This window comes from Bos indicus x Bos taurus, chromosome 4 (assembly GCF_003369695.1).
Source record: "Bos indicus x Bos taurus breed Angus x Brahman F1 hybrid chromosome 4, Bos_hybrid_MaternalHap_v2.0, whole genome shotgun sequence".
NCBI lineage: Eukaryota > Metazoa > Chordata > Mammalia > Artiodactyla > Bovidae > Bos > Bos indicus x Bos taurus.
In genome coordinates, this window is record NC_040079.1 from 84,210,807 (window position 1) to 84,229,467 (window position 18,661).

At 36.8% G+C, this 18,661-nt stretch overlaps 1 protein-coding gene across 1 annotated transcript in view; it reads right to left on the reverse strand.

The window, feature by feature from the left end:
* SEMA3D (semaphorin 3D) overlaps positions 1-18,661 on the reverse strand; it is a 230,541-nt gene that overhangs the window by 109,231 nt on the left and 102,649 nt on the right. The window contains exon 4 of the mRNA XM_027539842.1: positions 13,274-13,434. Coding sequence (XP_027395643.1) covers positions 13,274-13,434 — 161 coding nt within the window. The remainder of the gene's footprint in view (positions 1-13,273; positions 13,435-18,661) is intronic.

The following is an 18,661-nucleotide window of genomic DNA, read 5'->3' on the forward strand; positions in this document are numbered from 1 at the left end:
TCTCCCTGCAATCTTGATTCCAATTTGTGATTAATCCAGTCTTGCATTTAGCATGATGTACTCTGCATACAAGTTAAACAAGAAGGACGAGAATATACATCTTTGATGAACTCCTTTCCCAATTTTGAACCAATCCATGTTCCATGTTCCATGGAACATGTCTGGTTCTAACTGTTGCTTCTTGTCCTGTATACAGGTTTCTCAGGCAGGTCATGTGGTCTGGTAAAGTGGTCTGGTATTTCCATCTATTTAAGAATTTTCCACAGTTTGTTGTGATCCACAGTCAAAGGCTTTAGTATAGTCAATGAAGCAGAAGTAGATGTTTTTCTGGAATCCCCTTGCTTTTTATATAATACAACAGATGTTGGCAATTTGATCTCTGTTTCTTCTACCTTTTCTAAATCCACCTTGTACATCTGGAAGTTCATGGTTCATGTACTGCTGAAGCCTAGCTTGAAGGATTTTGAGCATTACCTTGCTAGTACATGAAATGAGCACAACTGTATACAATCATAAGCAAATTATATTTGCTTATCTCTTTCCAAAATCCAAAATGATTTGCTTTTTTTTTTGAAGCATATTTACTTCACTTTGAATACAAATAGGCAGGAGGAGCTCACAGTAAAATGATGCAATGTTTCTAACAATTACAGTTTCATTTATAAGCTATATAACTTATTAAGAGTTATCACTTAGTAAGGTGAAATGTCAGGCACTTTATTTTTAATTCTTTAATCCTAGGCAAGTTACAGAAACATTCAAATAATGATAAGGCCTTATAACAACATCCTAAGGAAATGCTAATTATATCTGCTGTTTGTTTCATCTTTGGAGAAGCAATTTAATTGACTCAAGTTAGCAAGTGCAAGGTCAGTCAAATGCCCTTTGCCCTAATTTAGAGATGTCAAAAGAACTGAATGGAATACCAAGAGGAAGTTACAACTTGTTCATAAAATCTAATTAAAGACAAAATTTCAGTCTTAAAAATTCAAGTGGCCATCTCTGTTAAAGAACATGAGTCAAGTTTCTGAATGGTTGTAAAAAAGTTGGGAAAATGCTGTTCTAAATGCTGTATAATACAAGGATACGAACAATCAAGGGAGCAGTGACTACTCCAGAGTCTGGGTTCCCAGGACATAAGAGAGGTAGGAGACCTAAGCTGAAAGAACAAAATGTTGGATATAAAGTCAGGAGGGCCAGCGGTGAAGCTCATAGAACTCAAACTGGCTAGGATAGAAACTGTTACAGGAGGGGAAGTTTAAATTCTTAAGTTTTGGGTCTAATCTGGGCACATAGCTTTCCTCATGAAGTAAGTCTTGGGTAAGAACTGTCTTTCCCTTTCCTGTTTTAGGACTCAGCTCAAAGCCTCTTCTACCAATACATGTAGTTTTCTTCTACTGCCTACTTCTGAATTCCAATACACTCATGTTTATCATATCCATCTGCCCCTTTCTTTCTGCAAGCAGATTAAGCTTGGGACCTTTGCCTGGCATAAAGAGCAATGAACTGTAGTGGACTCGCAAGACAGGAGTTCAAGTCTCTCCTGCATCACTTGTTAGCAGCTAATGCTGTGCTTTCAACTGTTATCTTAGCATTATCTGCAGAATTAGCTTTTGTATTATACAAATTAAAAGGAAATTTAAGAAATCCACAGATAGGTTGGTAATTTTGAATTTGTGGTGCAATTACAACTGTGGATAGATTCCAAAATTTTGTAAGGAATACAAGTCACAGACTCCATTATCTTCTTCAACAAGTATATGACTCATTAAAGTTAAGTAACCACTGATACTGAGTGACCAGGGACATCACTTTTCCTTTCTACCCTCTTTAGCACCTGGCACAGCTTCGCATTTAGAATAAGTACTTGAAAATTATTGAAACGTGATCTACACAGTTTCCTGTAAAACTGGAGACAGAGAAAGAGTTCTTGTCAGAGTTCTGGCCGAGGTCTGAGCAGTCTGACAACATCCTGACAGTCCATTACAGTGACCAGATGGGACCTGCACATCAGCACTCGGGCGGGGGAGCCAGCCCATCCATGAACGAGGCAATTGTTCCACCTCTGATGACTAGACAGCATGTGTTCTGCAGGCAATAGGAGCAGATTAATCACCATGAAACTAAGCAGCGCGCCTTATACCAAAACTTAATTTATTGGGATGTCCACATGGTTTCCAAGGGTTTATATTTTCTTTATTTCAAGTATTAACTGAGAAAAGAGCGGCAATTTTCTTTCATCAATAACTTGATTTTAAATGAGAAGTTATTTATTCTGAGTCTTTCCCCCTAAATAATAGACTTCCAGGGTCACACATTAGATGAGAATGTCTTATTCAGCCATGAAATGAGTTAATGAAATAGAGTCAGAAGGTCACTCTGATTTATAAAAGCATTTCTGCCTATACTCAATATAAAGTAAGCAAGTACAGGATCCCCATGTATGAGAAACCCTCTTGTTTTAGGCTTCCCTAAGGAAAGGGAAATAAATTCCTTTCATGCTATACAAAAAAAGGTGTTTAAATATTCCACTGAAAATTATTGTAGTTAAAATTATAAACTAATTATTATTTTTCTAATCAAAGTGCTTAAAAACAGAAGCATGGTTTGATAAATTTCAAGTAATCTAACTTTTGTAATTCCATACCTCGTTTTCATGTTAAATAAGGAAAAAATAATACAAAATTACATTATGGTTGTTAGGAAAAAGAAAAAAACTGTCACATTTATAAACATGGAATGACTATGAACAAGCTTCTTAGAGTATCTGAGTTCTAGCTTTTAAGGGTTTTATTTTTAATGTTTCCTTTTAAATAGTTTTGAATATTTTTTGGTTAAATAACTGAAAGAATCTAAAGTTCATAACTGGGGATCTAACTTTAGCAAGGTGAAATGAAACTGTCTCAAGTTATTCCATAAAAATATGGAGTCCTCTTAGGTAGGCTATAAAATTTATATTGCTTTGATATATTGCTCTCTCATTTTAAAACCCATAGGAAAAGTTCCTTTTGTTCTGCCAGAAACATATTTAGTGCTTTTTACATTAAAAACAAACATCAACTACATTGAACATAAAAAATTTTTAAGTATTGAACTGCTTCTGCCTTCAACCCTGTAAATTTAGCTAATAGGTTTCTGTTGGGGCCCGGTTAACAATCTTCACTTTTGATTAGATAACATAGCAATTCTTCAAACATTTTATGTACAGCATTTAATTTTGACACATGTCAGTTTCAAGATAAAATATTTTTAATTAATTAAATAACAAGGGAAAAAGATAAGTACTGTCTCAAAGTGAAATTAAACTATTTGAAGATTAATGTTTAGCTTATTTAAAAATGAATCATTGCATGTCCTATACTCTCATTTATTAGCTTCTCGGTTATGGCTTAGCTTTGCTAGAACCCAACAGAAATACTATTGAAAAATATGGGCAACAAGATGTAAAACAGCAAATGTTTTGAATAAGGCTATTACTATCCAAAATGTAAATTCTAATAAGGATACTGACATTCTCCATTATTCATAAAATTCTAGAGTGTATACATCAGGAATGATATACAATGAGCTTGCCTGTTTCATGTGGAGGTAAAGCAACATTCTTTTAAAAGCTCATTTTATGACTTAGTAGAGCAAGATGTTAAAAAAAGAAATTTTAGCTGATAAAAAAACTGAAAATGACATGTTAGCTCAGGATGCAAAAATCTTCAAAGTAGGTGGCCAAGAATCATATAGAACACCTATGTTCAAGCTATAAAACAGTTGGATCCTGGAGATTAGAAAGCTTTTTCTTTTCCCTTGAGAAGGATATTTTCTCTGAGATAGTTGTATCATGTGTCTTATAAGCCCTAGGGTGAGGAGTAGATGCCAGGGAATCAGCTTTGATGGCACCTCAAGATGTACTAGGGGCTTCCCAGGTGGCACTAATGGTACAGAATCCACCAGTCAATGCAGGAGACATAAGAGACACAGGTTCAATCCTTGGGTCTGGAAGACCCCCTGGAGGAGGAAATGGCAAGCCACTCCAGTATTCTTGCCTGAAGAATCCCATGGACAGAAGAGACTGGCAGGTTACAGTCCATAGGGTCACAAAGAGTCAAACATGACTGAAGATCCACTAGCTGTTAAACACACTGCTGTGGAACATTATGGATGAATGTGTAAAGAATGAGAGAGACTGATAGGTTGCAGCAGAAGCAGAGGCCAGGCTCAGGGGCCATACTGATATCAACCTGAAATTCCAGAGTGTGTCCAGGAAAATACACATGACAGTTTCCTAGGGGACAGGTGGGAGCCATGCTTATGCAAAAATGGGAGGGCATGAGGTCCCCTTGATCCTATTCAAGACTATAGATTGAAAAGACTTTAGAAGTTAACACTTGATGGAACTGCAACCTGCTTCAGGATACAGAATCAGGACACACTGGTTAGAACAGAAGTACAGTCACTTTTATCCAGAGAACTGCAAGAGAAGAAACTCCAGAAACTCACAATGGTGCTTATGAAAGAAAAGTCACCCTTTAACGTCTGACAAGGCCAGACAGATGAGAAGTGAGGTCTCTCTGGTGATGGCAAAAGGTACTTCCCTGAACCCCTTTCCTCTCCCCTCCTTCTAATATGACACTAGAGGGTCAGACACTGAGTGTAACAGCTCACAAAAGAGGAGGGGTGTTAAGTAGAGTCAGGAGTGAAGAAGCCTCTAAATTTCTCCCTACTTGAGAGCCTGCCCTCCCTCCCATGGCATGCCCAAACAGGGAGAATTTTAAATGAGGTTGAATGCTCTGTTATATGAGAATGGACCTTTTAACTGCTGGGTAACAATTGTGGACTACCCAAGAGTGACCTGGAAAGCAATGGGGTCTGCTGAAGTCAGACAGGTCCAGGGAGAAAACAGAGTCCCACAGAGTAGATTGAAATGGAAGGTAACATAAAGTTGCTTATTATTACGCTCCATGAGTTGACATAAAAGTTGTTGTTAGATTAGCAGGTGAAATAAATGATAACTGTAGTTTCAGAGTAAGCTTGTTTCTCATTGGTCTATTCATTGGCCTCTATAGCCTACTTGAAAAAAAAGAGAGAAAACAAAAGAAAACCAAGAAAAAAATGCTTCATTAGATATAAAGGCAGTACTTAGTTTAATAAATCATTCCCTTTGTGACCTTTCTGCTTACATCCTGGTTTAGAGACTAACTCCACCCAAGCATGGTTTGAACTGCTTCCAAAATGAGTTACATTTTCAGATAGAAGGATCCCAATAATTTATTAAGTCAAGAAGCCAACTAAATAACATAACCAAACAGAGTATTGGATTTTTTTTTTTTAACTGTCAACCATGATTCCATTAAAAAGAAAGAGTGAGAAGAGAGAGTGAGAGACTTTTAGCTTGTATATATTATTGCTAAAGTTTACAATAGAGAGAGCTCTGGATTTTACATGAATTATTGCTAGAACTACTTAAGGCTGGCTGAGGTGGAAAATATTCATTTGTAGTCAAAGTGACAGATACTGTATAATTTAGGATAATTTGTTTAGAAGCCACAGGTCCTTAAACCATACAGTACAACTGTCAAACACTTTCATTATTATGATGTCTACCCTGAACAGGTTTCTCATGCATCACTTATAAATGAATGATAAATGGATATAAATGTCTGTCTGCAGTTGACCACCTTTTTCAAGGACTATATTAAAATTCCTCTGACTCTAGAGATGGGATAGGTTAAGGGTTAGGGCAGAGAAATTTAGTTTAACTGAGGCCACAGGTGGCGCTAGAGGTAAAGAACGCAGCTGCCAATGCATATGTTAAGAGAGGAAAGTTTGATTCCTGGGTTAGGAAGACCTCCAGGAAGAGGGCATGGCAACCCACTCCAGTATTCTTGCCTAGAGAACCCCGTGGACAGAGGAGCCTGGTGGCCTACAGTCCATAGGATCACAGAGTCTGGCATGACTGAAGCAACTTAGCATGCACACATGAGAAATTTACATGTGGAGGGAAGAAATGATTTTTTTCTACCCCATTTCTCAAACATGTTTTTCCCATCCTATGGTTATAGTCCATAGGGTCGCAAAGAGTCAGACACGATGGAAGCAACTTAGCATGTATTCACACCACGTTCTTAGCACCAGTAATAGACACTCAAAGTTTTCTATGAAAAAGATTAAAAAAAAAAAAAAAATGACTTAGGTAGAAGGCCAAAAGAAAAAATTATTCAAAGTTCAGTTACTAAAAATTATTCCAAGTTTTACTTCTACAAATACATATAATAGGTTTCAACCCCAAATCATTCAAGCCAAAATTAGTTTAGATACAATTCCATTAGGTCATATTCCCAAGGATTCTTAAGTTAAGTCTATTTACTTGATTTGTTAAAAACATATGTTATCTGCACATTAAATATTTAGTGTATAATGTGAAAATCTAGTACTACACAATAATGATATAGTCTTTAATTCTCTGAGTTAAATTGTAATGTAATCCCTACTGACTGTATCACCCGAACAACAGTTAACAATATTGTAGGGAAAAAACAGGATATCAGCAGATTTGAAAAAAAACTGCAGTGGATTAGATTTTAAAAGCTTAGATTAAATAACCATAGAGAAGTTTTATAGAGGCAAATGAACTCTTACATAAGCAAGATAAGTATTTGTAAAGGTTAGCAGGTTTTTAATTTTTTACCATACAGTGTGGAGAAAAATAAATTATTTCAAGGATTTTTACTTGCAGTGAATATTTTCCAAGATATCTCCTGAAAGAAAAATAAATCCTTCCAGATAATTTCCTTGTAGAACTAGCTAATCTTTATAACTTCCTCCAAAGAGAAAATACACAGTCTTTGATTATCTGAGAAAACTTTCATGTTTGCCTATGGAAATCTATGTTAATAATAAGAAAATTCCCCTATGAAAATTATTTTTTTCAGATAACTTGCTTTCTCCTCCATGTCTGTAAAATGACCGATTTGTGAACAGGTCTTCCATCTAAAGCAGCTGGCTGATGTAAGCAAATCATAGTTTCCCCAACCCTCTTTCAAGTATAAGATTTAGAATTGACATGCTTAGGCCAAGGAGATGCAAGGCAGAATTCTTTAAAAGGTTTCCTTACTCCTAGGAATGAGACATAGTAAGTAATGGTTTTTTATTCTTTTGTATTCCCTTGTCTGGATGTGGCCCATGAAACTGCTACAGCCACCTTTCTACAAACCTAAGGATAATGCCAACACAGAAAGAACCAGATCATTCGTATTATTGCTAAGTAGGTGATATTACCTTTTATATAGCCACTCAAACTCTAGACACTTATTCTATAGTTTAATAAGTCTTCTTATTTTTTTTTAACCAGCTCAAGTAAGGTGCCTTTAAGCTGAAAGCACACTAATTGATTAAAGAGTAATATATTGGTCTCACACTCAAAAGAAGATAACAAAATTACCAACTCAAAAAAAATGAGGAAACATTATTTAGTATTCTTTATGGGTAAGAGGATGAGATGGTTGGATGGCATCACTGACTCGATGGATGTGAGTCTGAGTGAACTCCAGGAGTTGGTGATGGACAGGGAGGCCTGGCATGCTGCGATTCATGGGGTCGCAAAGAGTCGGACATGACGGAGAGAGTGAACTGAACTGAACTGAAATGATGGGTAAGATACTGTACAGTGTTTAAAGGAGACTCAAAAGTGAATGTAAAATAGTTCCCCCACTCAAGGAGTGTATTATTAAAAGGGGGATATATTTATAAAAATGGATGATAATAGCCCTATCAGATAGGACATTTGACACTGTGTGGATCACAACAAACTTTGGAGAATTTTTAAGGAAATAGGAATACCATATCACCCTACCTGCCTCTTGCAAAACCTTTATGCAGGTAAAAAACCAACAGTTAGAACTGGACATAGAACAACAGATTGGTTCAAAATTGGGAAAGGAGTACATCAAGGCTGTATACTGTCACCCTGCCTATCTAAATTATATATAGAGTACGTCATGGGACATGCCAGGCTGGATGAAGCATAAGCTGGTATCAAGATTGCTGGGAGAAACATCAATAACCTCAGATATGGAGATGACACCATCCTTATGGCAGAAAGTGAAGAGGAACAAAAGAGTCTCTTAATGAAGATGAAAGAAGAGAGTTAAAAAGCTGGCTTAAAACTTAACGTTTGATAAACTAAGATCATGGTATCTGGTCTCATCACTTCATGGCAAATAGATGGGGAAACAATGGAAACAATGACAGACTTCATTTTCTTGGACTGCAAAATCACTATAGATGGCGACTACAGTCATGAAATTAAAAGATGCTTGCTCCTTGGAAGAAAAGCTATGACAAACCTAGACAGTGTATTAAAAGCAGAGACATCACTGCTGACAAACCTCTGTATAGTCAAAGCTATGGTTTTTCCAGTAGTCATGTATGGATGGGAGAGCTGGAACATAAAGAAGGCTAAGCACCAAAGAAGAGATGCTTTTTGTGGTGTTGGAGTATTTTGAGAGTTGCTTGGAGTGCAAGGAGATCAAACCAGTCAATCCTTAAGGAAATAAGTCCTGAAACATCATTGGAAGGACTGATGCTGAAGCTCTAATACTTTGGCCACCTGATGCAAAGAGCCAACTCATTAGAAAAGACCTTAATGCTGGGAAAATTTGAAGGTAAGAGGAGAAGAGGATGATAGAGGATGAGATGGTTGGATGGCATCACCAACTGAATGGACATAAGTTTGAGCAAGCACCAGGAGATGGTGAAGGACAGGGAAACCTGGCATGCTGCAGTCCAAGGGGCTGCAAAGAGTTGGACATGATTGAGTGACTGAACAACAACAAATATATAAAATGTTCTAGTAAACACAGAGATAGTTAGGTCTCCTGAGGATGAGGAACCCTTGGAGAACTGGATGCGGTAAAAGAGTTAAATTAGATAGATGCCTTCAAAAATGAAGAGTGAGATGAGCAAGAAAGTGAATGGCAATTTCAGGAAATTGTAGCAAAGTACAAAACTTGAATTATTTTGGAAGGAACTAACATGGCAGTTAGAGTAAAAGAAAGAGAAAGAGGCAAACAAAGTAAAATGCTAGTGAGGGAACATGGAAGAGTGGGTAAAAAGGAGACTGGAAACAGGGTAGAAATGGATGGGAAGGACTTAGCAGTCAACAGAATCCTGAAGTTTATGCAAGTTCCTTGGAAATCGAGAACTGCCAGAAGTCTATAAACAGAGAAGAAATATGATCAGATTTTTATTTTTCTAAGAGATAACATAAATGGTCATGGTGAATGGATGTGATAGGGAGAAAAATGGATATTCTCTTTTACTAGATAAATGAAGCTGAAAAATGATATTATCACTTACACTAGATGAAAATATTGAAATGTTTGCTACCTTATCATCATGGTCTGTCAGCTGAGGCTTTTGTTCAGACTGCATCAGAGCTTGTTTCTCCCTTTGTCTAATGCTACTTCCTAAGTGATGCCCTCATGTGTGTTGATCCCAAGAAACCCTCCCTTGCAAATACTCTATAAGCTAATCTTCATCTTACACTTGGCCTCTGGGGGAATTCAACTTACAACAAAACTAGTGGGAGTGATTAAATATAGATCCAGATCTCTGCCCTTGGAATGGGATCCCTTCTGAATGGATCTAATTGCTCCATTTTGATCTAGTGTTGGGGGAAAGGAATATCAAGTCAATGTGCATTATCTGTCTCAAGCCTTCTGAGAGAAATTCACAGAAATTCACATTTCTGAACTAAATAGAGGACTAATGGACCAACTCTAGAGGCTTTCCTGGTGGCTCAATGGTAAAGAAGCCACCTGCCAATGAAGGAGATGTGGGTTCAATCCCTGGGTTGGGAAGATCCTCTAGAGAAGGAAATGGCAACCCATTCCAGTATTCTTTGCCTGGGAAATCCCATGGACAGAGGAGCCTGGTGAGCTACAGTCCATGAGGTTGCAAAGAGTCAGACACAACTTAGCAACTAAACAACAACAGATTAACTCTAGAAAAAGCCTCCTTAAATTCTGGGATATCATGTCCCTGGTAATGCTTATACTTGCCTTTAAGTCTATTATGTCTCTGTAGAAATTAAAAAAAAAAAAAAAGGATCGCTTATCCCTCTTATCTAAATGTCAGAATTTGAAAAAAAGTTGTCTATTTAATTTTGACTTTCTAGACAGAGGAAATGCCCTGAAAGGTCTAATTTCAACTTTCTCCTTCTATGGCTATTTTCTCAAAGGTTATTGATCATATACCTGCCCCGTTCATATACCTGCCTCATTTATTATATAAGACTCAAAAATCTAGTCTGAACAGAGTTAAGATCATAAGAAGAATATTATTAAATATTTATGATGAAATGACTTTTTGCTACTATTTTTAGTGATTCCAATCTAAATTCTTGTGGCAAATATGAAATGACAATGGCTGTTATTTCAGTAGGCACAGCCTTGTTTGTACAAAAAGTTCAAATAAACAGATATCCTAAATTTTGATACTCCAACTGGATACTTTCTACACAATTTCTTTTTAAATTTCCCAGAGGAAAAAATTCCCAACCAGTCACTCAGAGCTCAATTATGTGTTGTAGATTGCTTTAGTCTATAAAGAATACAAAGGAAATCCTTCAGCCCCACAGAGTCCCAGCATGTGTGGTTTCTTCCACAGAGGAGTCTGGATTTTTGCTGAGGGGCACTGAGCCAACGCAAACCACGTAGGTCTAAACACTGCTCAACTACTACATCTTGACACTTACTTGCTACTGTGGAGTAAGAACCTTTTAGAATTGGCATGATTTATATAAATTTTAAAGGTTGATACCTATAAAAACATAAATTCTTACCTTTGCATACCTAACCTCTTTATGAATTGTTCATTTTACAAAGATAAATGTCAGTTAAACAGAAAGTCTCTAGTATAGACCCTACTTTTATAGTATGTTCAAATGACCATTTATTTCAATAACATCATAAGGGAAATCAATATTTCATAAACATTTATTTTATTAGATATTAGCACATTTCAAGCATGGAATATAGCCAAAGAGAGATCTGCTTAAAATAGCCAGAGAAGGAAGTTAGCTATCAGAATTTATTTTAAGCAATGATCTAATACACTCAGTTCAGATAAATGGACTTATTCTTCCAATCCTTTCCAATCTCTGAAGGCAGAGAACAGCACCAGAACAAATTCCCTTAAAAGTATGAATCGCTTTTTGTTATTATTCTAAGACTGAGACATATTTGGAAAAATGCTTTGTTAGCTATGTAGTGTCTTTTAAAGCAAAACCACAAAGTTGAAGATTTCCTTTGGCCTCTTTCATAAGAAGAGCCATAAAGATATTTACTGATGTTGAGATACTAGTTGATATTATCTATAACCTCTCCTAGGAATTTTTTTAAGTACTCATACTCCTAACGGAAAAAATACACCCTTAAGAAGAACTGGGGGATTTCCCAGTTATTATATAAGGGAATTCCCATAGCATGGAGCTAAGACTCCATGCTATCAATGCAGGAGGTCCAGATTCAATCCCAAAGTTGGGGAATTAGATCCCACATGTCGCAACTAAGAGTTCACACACCACAACTAAAGATTACATGTGCCACAGCTAAGACCAGACAGCCAAATAAATAAATAACTATTTTTTAAAAAGGAATAAATGGAATGAAGCTTTAATGGCAGAATTAAAGGTAAGTTTTTTCAAATTCTACCACACAACTGTTTATTTTATCTTACTATAAACAATATCTAAGTTATAGAATAATACTCATCTTAAAAAATAAGATAACCTTATGAGTTTGTGTGTTTGGACTGACACAAGTCAAGAACTACTGGCAATACTGTGGCGCTCATTCTTCTAGAAACACAGATTACACAAAAGGTACACATACACTGACATTCAAAGATTATTTCTTTACCATATCTGAGCATTTATTAAAAAAAATATTCCTTTTCCTTTGGTGGGCCTCAAAATGTGTGGAAGTACTACTTAAGAATGTACTATTTAAATGACTAAAAGAGCAGAAACAATATTTCTAATGCAGGTGCTCATTAAGCAATAGTAACGCATATGGTGACAAATATTTTGCCTATGTAGACTAAAACTCTTGGTGCTGATAATATTCAAATAGTGGAACAACTGATATTTAGTTATTAAAAGTGCCTCATAAGTAGAAGTTTAAGTTAAAGTGGTCATTGTAGGTGAAAGCTATGTGAAGCTTCAAAGTCCAAGAGTGACCTACAAATAACTCTTTCTGAATGGGATGAAGTCTCTATTAACTCAGCGTGTACATGCTAAGTCACTTCAGTTGTGTCCAACTCTTTGCATCCCTATGGACTGTAGCACACCAGGCTCCTCTGTCCATGGACTTCTCCAGGCAAGAATACAGTAGGGAACTACTGACCTGAAACCTTGCAATGGTTCCTAGTATTTCTTTTGCAATAGTATTTCTTATGGAAAAGAAGAGAAAGAAAAAACAACCACATATACCTTACAGATGCAGAATGATCATATGTCTTCTCATTAGTCATTCAACTCCTCTAGTCTTGGTATCCATTTTTTTTTTTTTGCATAGCTATTGATATTTACTAAGTTACAATACTAGTTAATAATAATTATGACAGTGTGGCCGTCCTTGCTTTGTGTATCACAATGCTAGCTGAAACTGTAGGATACAATAGTAATGGCTTTTCAGTTTTGAGTATATATTTCTTTAAGTGGTAAGATTGTTAATGAGCCCATAAATGAGGCATTGTTCATCCTTACTATCTGAATGTGAGGAAATCATAGAAGAAACCTGTTTGAATGTAAAATTAGAATGTGGAGAAGACAGTGTGGTTTAAAATGCTACCAGAGTCATACTATCATTTTAAAGTATGCTTATGTGTTCACTGAAAATTAAAAATGTATAATTGCTACAGATATAAATATTAATACTTCATGAATAACTCATTTCCAGTTTTTCAGTCTAAAACTTTGAATTTCTGTAGCATCCATTTATTAACTGTTCATACCTTTCATTCATATTTTCAAAGGTTTTAGTATTACACTCACTGTTAACAAAAAACATGCATATGTGCTTAAATCCATAAAATCCAGAAATATGTATCAGAGGCAATATGTTCTTTTCTTTTCTTTTAATACGTTCTTTTAATATGTTCTTTTTTGACATGCACAAGACCTACTGCATTTGATGCTGAATCATTTAAAACAGAAAAGAAGGAAAGGGGCATAGATGAAAATAAATGCATCCAATCAACTAGACAGAAATAAACTGACCTTCTTAAAATTTTTGTTTAAGTCAACCAGACTGAGCAAGAAGATGTGGTCCTTGGCTCCCAGGAGCAGCCTGCCCCTCTCCTCATCTAACAGAATAGTTTGGAAATCCAGTCCTTCTGATGAGCCCAAAAAAGGAATACAGCTATTTGAAAGCAGCAAGTCTATGGGAAAATAAAAAGGATAGAAAGAAAAAATTCTTATTAAGCAAAATATTTATTTGCTTCCATACACACACCATTCCACTTTATAAATGCATATGTACATTATGAAAACTCCAATTTAGATATATGCAAACCACAGACAGATTTTAGCACACACTTGTTTAGAAAGATTCAACTTATACTTCTATTTTATTGATGTGTTTATATTATCATCAAAATAAATATAAAACATGTTAGAAGAAAAGCAATAAATACAAAATTTTTCACAACCCTGTTTGATTTCTTAAGTTATAAATTAATGCATCTAGCTACAGTAAGATTTGCAAACTGATCAAATGACCAATATGCACAAAGGAAGCAGCCAACTAAGTATATGATAAATCTCAGCCATTTTTTTTGCCCTTCTACTTTTTATGATATCCATGTTTGGATGATTACACACTGCCTAGTTCCCAGTGGCTCAGTGGTAAAGAATCCGCCTGCAATGCAGGAAATGCAGGAGACACTGGTTCGATCCCTGGGTCATAAAGATCCTCGGGGTCAGAAAGATGCCCTAGAGGAGGGCATGGCAACCCACTCCAGTAGTATTGCCTGGAGAATTCCATGAACAGGGAGCCTGACAGGCTACAGTCCACATGGTCACAAAGAGTTGGACATGACTGAGCATGCACACACAAAGTTCACATATACAGGAAGATGTAAACGTAGAAGTAATGAATTCTGAAGATGTGATCCTGAACCAGTGATGGAATCAGAATTATAAAGTGAGAAGGGACCTTAAAAGTTCATTTATGCCAATTCATGATTTTATAAATGAAGGTGTTTAATTCCATCAAGATGAAGCCACATGCCCTAAAGTCACAAAACGACAGTGGCAAAGCTGACAATATAACCTCAGTCCCAGTCTCCATTTATTTTGGGGCTGTAACAAGGCCTAAGTCTTTCAGTTATGATTGTGATATAGACAAATTTCTATTCAAATTCAGGTCTGAATCCTAGTGGTTAGGATGAGGGCCTCACTGCTGAGGGCCTGGGTTCAATCCCTGGTCAGAGAACTAAGATTCCATAAGCCATGTGATATGGCCAAACAAAACAAACAAAAAAGGAAATAAATTTAAATTTAGATCTGAGTTTACAGGAACCCAAATCTTTTCAATATATTTTACTCCAAGTACTAATCATGCCTTCTCATTTTCTGCAACCCTAGACTATTAAATAACAAGAAGAAAATAACATCACTCGTCACTTATTAAAGTCCATTACATTTTACTGGACTTTGCAATTCTGGCTGTATGATCTAGGGCAAGAACGTTAACCTCTCTGTGCTGTCGTTTTCTCATCTATAAAATGGGAATAATGATGGATAGAAACAATGTAATAAATTATTAAAGTGTGAAGAATAATCAGTAAACATATGACCAGCATTAGAATAGTGCCCGGCAGTGCTGTGTAACTATTAGCTATTATAATAATGATTTTTTAAAAACTCTATAAAATCTATTAAAAGGAAGTCATATTTCCCAACTCATAATTCCCATGATTAAAGGAGGTAACTTATATGAAGTTCTTAGAACAATGTCTTGAAGATAGGCAAAGTTCAATAAATAGTGTTACTTTGAATATTAAACTCTGGTTTGGACCAAATGAGTTCTATGAAGTTCTATGAAGGAATATCAACTCATCTTCCATTAAATCTGACTCATGAAGATTAGCACATTTCTGTGTTTTTTAAAATAGTTTTGGAATAACATTAAAAAGCTATTTTGTCTACAAATATTTATAAGCTTAGAAAGTATTAAGCATGCAAACAAGGTTGTGGGATGGCTGAGCCTCGCTGTTAGGGGCTCACAGATCCATATGCAAACAGATATGCATAGACAATACAGTACAAGCAAAATAAATTCTAATAGAAGTATACACAAAATGTTAACAAATCTTTCAAGTAGTTAATTACGTATCACCTTACAGAAGGAGGTAATATTTACAAACATTCCTGAAGGGTAGACAGAAACTTTACAGGAAAAATATAAAAAACATTTACTCCAAGCAGAGGACCACTCAAATGTATTGTACCAGGGTATATACCATCTTATATTATGCTTACATATTGCATGTTTAATGCATTTCCTACTATGGGGTATGAGTTCCTTCAGGTCAAAGACCAGGTCTTACTTATCTTAGAACTCCCAGCACACAGCTCAGAGGCTGAGACAAACTGAGCACTTAATCAATATGTGTGGAACTGCAGTAGTTCAGTATGCTGGAACAGAGAGAAGAGGTAGGGGCAGTGAAAAGTGAGGCTGTCTCAAAGTAGTCAGGGTGTAAGCCGTCAGGCTGCAGAGGTTAGGTATTATATAGGTAACTGAAAGCCAATAAAATATTTTATGCAGAGAAAGTCACAAAGAGTATAACTGAGCGTTACAAAAATAAGTCTAGCTGCTGTGTTCAGGATGGATGAGAATCAGGAAACATGGGGGCAGAGAGACTATCCAGAAGTTTCTAAAAGATGGTAAGTCCCTGAATTATGGTGGTACTAAGGGGAGGAGGAAGATGTTTAGGATATTGCATCTCATTTTCTGTCTCTACTTAAATGAGGAAAATAAAGGACATCATCATTTGCTTTATTTTCTTTTACCATAACCAATTTTTTCAGGTTTAGTTTCAAACAAATTTGACAAGGAAAAACAGCTGCAAAAATATTGACTAACCTTAAGTATTATCATTTCAAAATGATTTAATGTTGCTTTGTGACAATGTTAGCATCAAACCGATTAGAACATGCTTTACCGAGGCTTCGTAGCCAAACTAAATAATTAGATTCAGACATTACATATGAAAATTTCTCAGGTTGACACATTTTGAAAAGACCTTGGGACAGGGAATGGAACAGGTTCCCTCTCCCCTAAGCAGCTTATCTTTCTTGCATTTCTGCCAAACCAAGCAAATTCACTTTTGTTTCCACGGGATCATCAACAAAAGCCTAGGAAAAAAAAATTAAATCCAGAGTCTGTATCTTAACACCTAAAGCTGATATACTCTCAGGATTTCAGGAATCAGATATGAATGCTGGCTCTGCAGGCTGAAAACTCATGCAAGTTAAAGACTAATAATTTGGCGATATATTTCCAAGCTTTACTTTTTCTTCCCTTAAACCAGCAAGTCTTAGGCATATGATTTTTTAAATTGTCCACAGTTTATAATTCTTTTTAACAGAGACTTCATCTTGTTTCCCCCCTCCCCCCACTTTGGTGGTGGATTGAATGGGTTGCTTCATAAATGCCATTCAGAGGGGGTCTGCTCTGTACTTTCTTAGCCAGCCCCACCTTTCTGCAGACCTCTAGTTCCTAAATGCATTCTTTGTTCTTCCTACCTAAACCTTTGACCTAAGCCACCATAATCACTCCTTCTGTTCTTTTAGCAGTTCATTTTCCTATCACCTTGTTCTCAGTTTGTAATCTCACTCAATCAACCAGGGCCTCAAATTCCCAGTCTTGTTCTATCAATAGATTCTTGAAAAATCTACAGTTGATTATTTCTGAAATAAATACATCAAAGTTATGATTAATCATTTACTAGTTTAACTATTGGAGAAGGCAGTGGCACCCCACTCCAGTACTCTTGCCTGGAAAATCCCATGGATGGAGGAGCCTGGAGGGCTGCAGTCCATGGGGTCGCAAAGAGTCAGACACGACTGAGCGACTTCACTTTCACTTTTCACTTTCCTGCATTGGAGAAGGAAATGGCAACCCACTCCAGTGTTCTTGCCTGGAGAATCCCAGGGACGGGGGAGCCTGGTGGGCTGCCGTCTATGGGGTCACATAGAGTCAGACACGACTGAAGTGACTTAGCAGTAGCAGTTTAACTATGAAAATCCTGCACAGGATGGATTTTAATTGAATGATGACACAGACAAAATGTTCATAATCCATGATCAAGAAACCATTACAGAGCAACAGGATGGTTCTGTGGTTCAAAACACCTATAAAGAGCATAGTATTTTCCTATACTTGTATTCATGTGCCTGCGTGTTAAGTTACTTTAGTTGTATCCGATTCTTGGCAACCTGATGGACTGTAGCCCAGCAGGTTCCTCGGTCCATGGGATTCTCCAGACAAGAATACTGGAGTGGGTTGCCATGCCCTCATCCAGATGATGTTCCCGACCCAGGGATTGAACCTGCAAGTCTCTTAGATCCCCTGCATTGGCAGATGGCTTCTTTACCACTAGCACCATCGGGGAATCCCCTTGTATGTATGTGTGCATTGCTAAAGAGTATATCCAGAGCTCATCAACATCTTCTGTTATCTTACCAAGTGAAAGTGAAAGTCACTCAGTCGTGTCCAGTTCTTTGAGACCCCATAGACTATATAGTCCATGGAATTCTCCAGGCCAGAATTCTGGAGTGGGTAGCCTTTCCCTTCTCCAGGGGATCTTCCCAAACCAGGGATTGAACCAGGTCTCCCGTATTGCAGGCAGATTCTTTACCAGCTGAGCCACAAGGGAAGCCCATCTCACCAAAGGCATGGATAAATTGTATGTCTCCCACATAGAGTTAATAGCATACTTAAAATAATTTCTCATTTCTAACACAACAAAGTGAGTCTCTACCATTATAAAACTAGATTTCTGAAGGCAAACAACTGACTCATCTAAGATCACCAGGTTCTCTGCATATGCTATAAAAACTCTGCTAACAAGTTCCACTCACTGACCTCACAGCCTAGTGCGGAGAAAATGCTCATCCACAACAAAAAATGTGAATATATCTTTTTTTTTTTTTTTGTAACTCCTAGTGGCTGAAGACCTTATTTATTTTGGCCACACCACAGGGCATATACAACCTTAGTTCCCCAAGCAGGGATCGAATTCATGCCCCTGGCATTGGAAACATGGAGTCTTAACCACTGGACCACCAGGGAAGTCTTGAGAATGTACTTGTGACAAAGGACAATGGTACCACAGTAGTAGATTGTTAAATACTTTTAACAGTAAAATAGAGCTTCCTCTCTGTCTTCATTAGCAAGCCAAATAACACAGCTCTTGCCAATATGGTGGTTGGAGAAACCAAATGGTCTCTGATCACCTTCCAACACTCAAGTTCTATGGCATTAGAACCATACATTGAACTCTGTTAAAACAGACACATATCAAATAACAAACTTAAATGGACACTTATCAAGTAACTCATTCATCTGTTTACTCCAGGCCATTGCTCTATTCCCTGGAG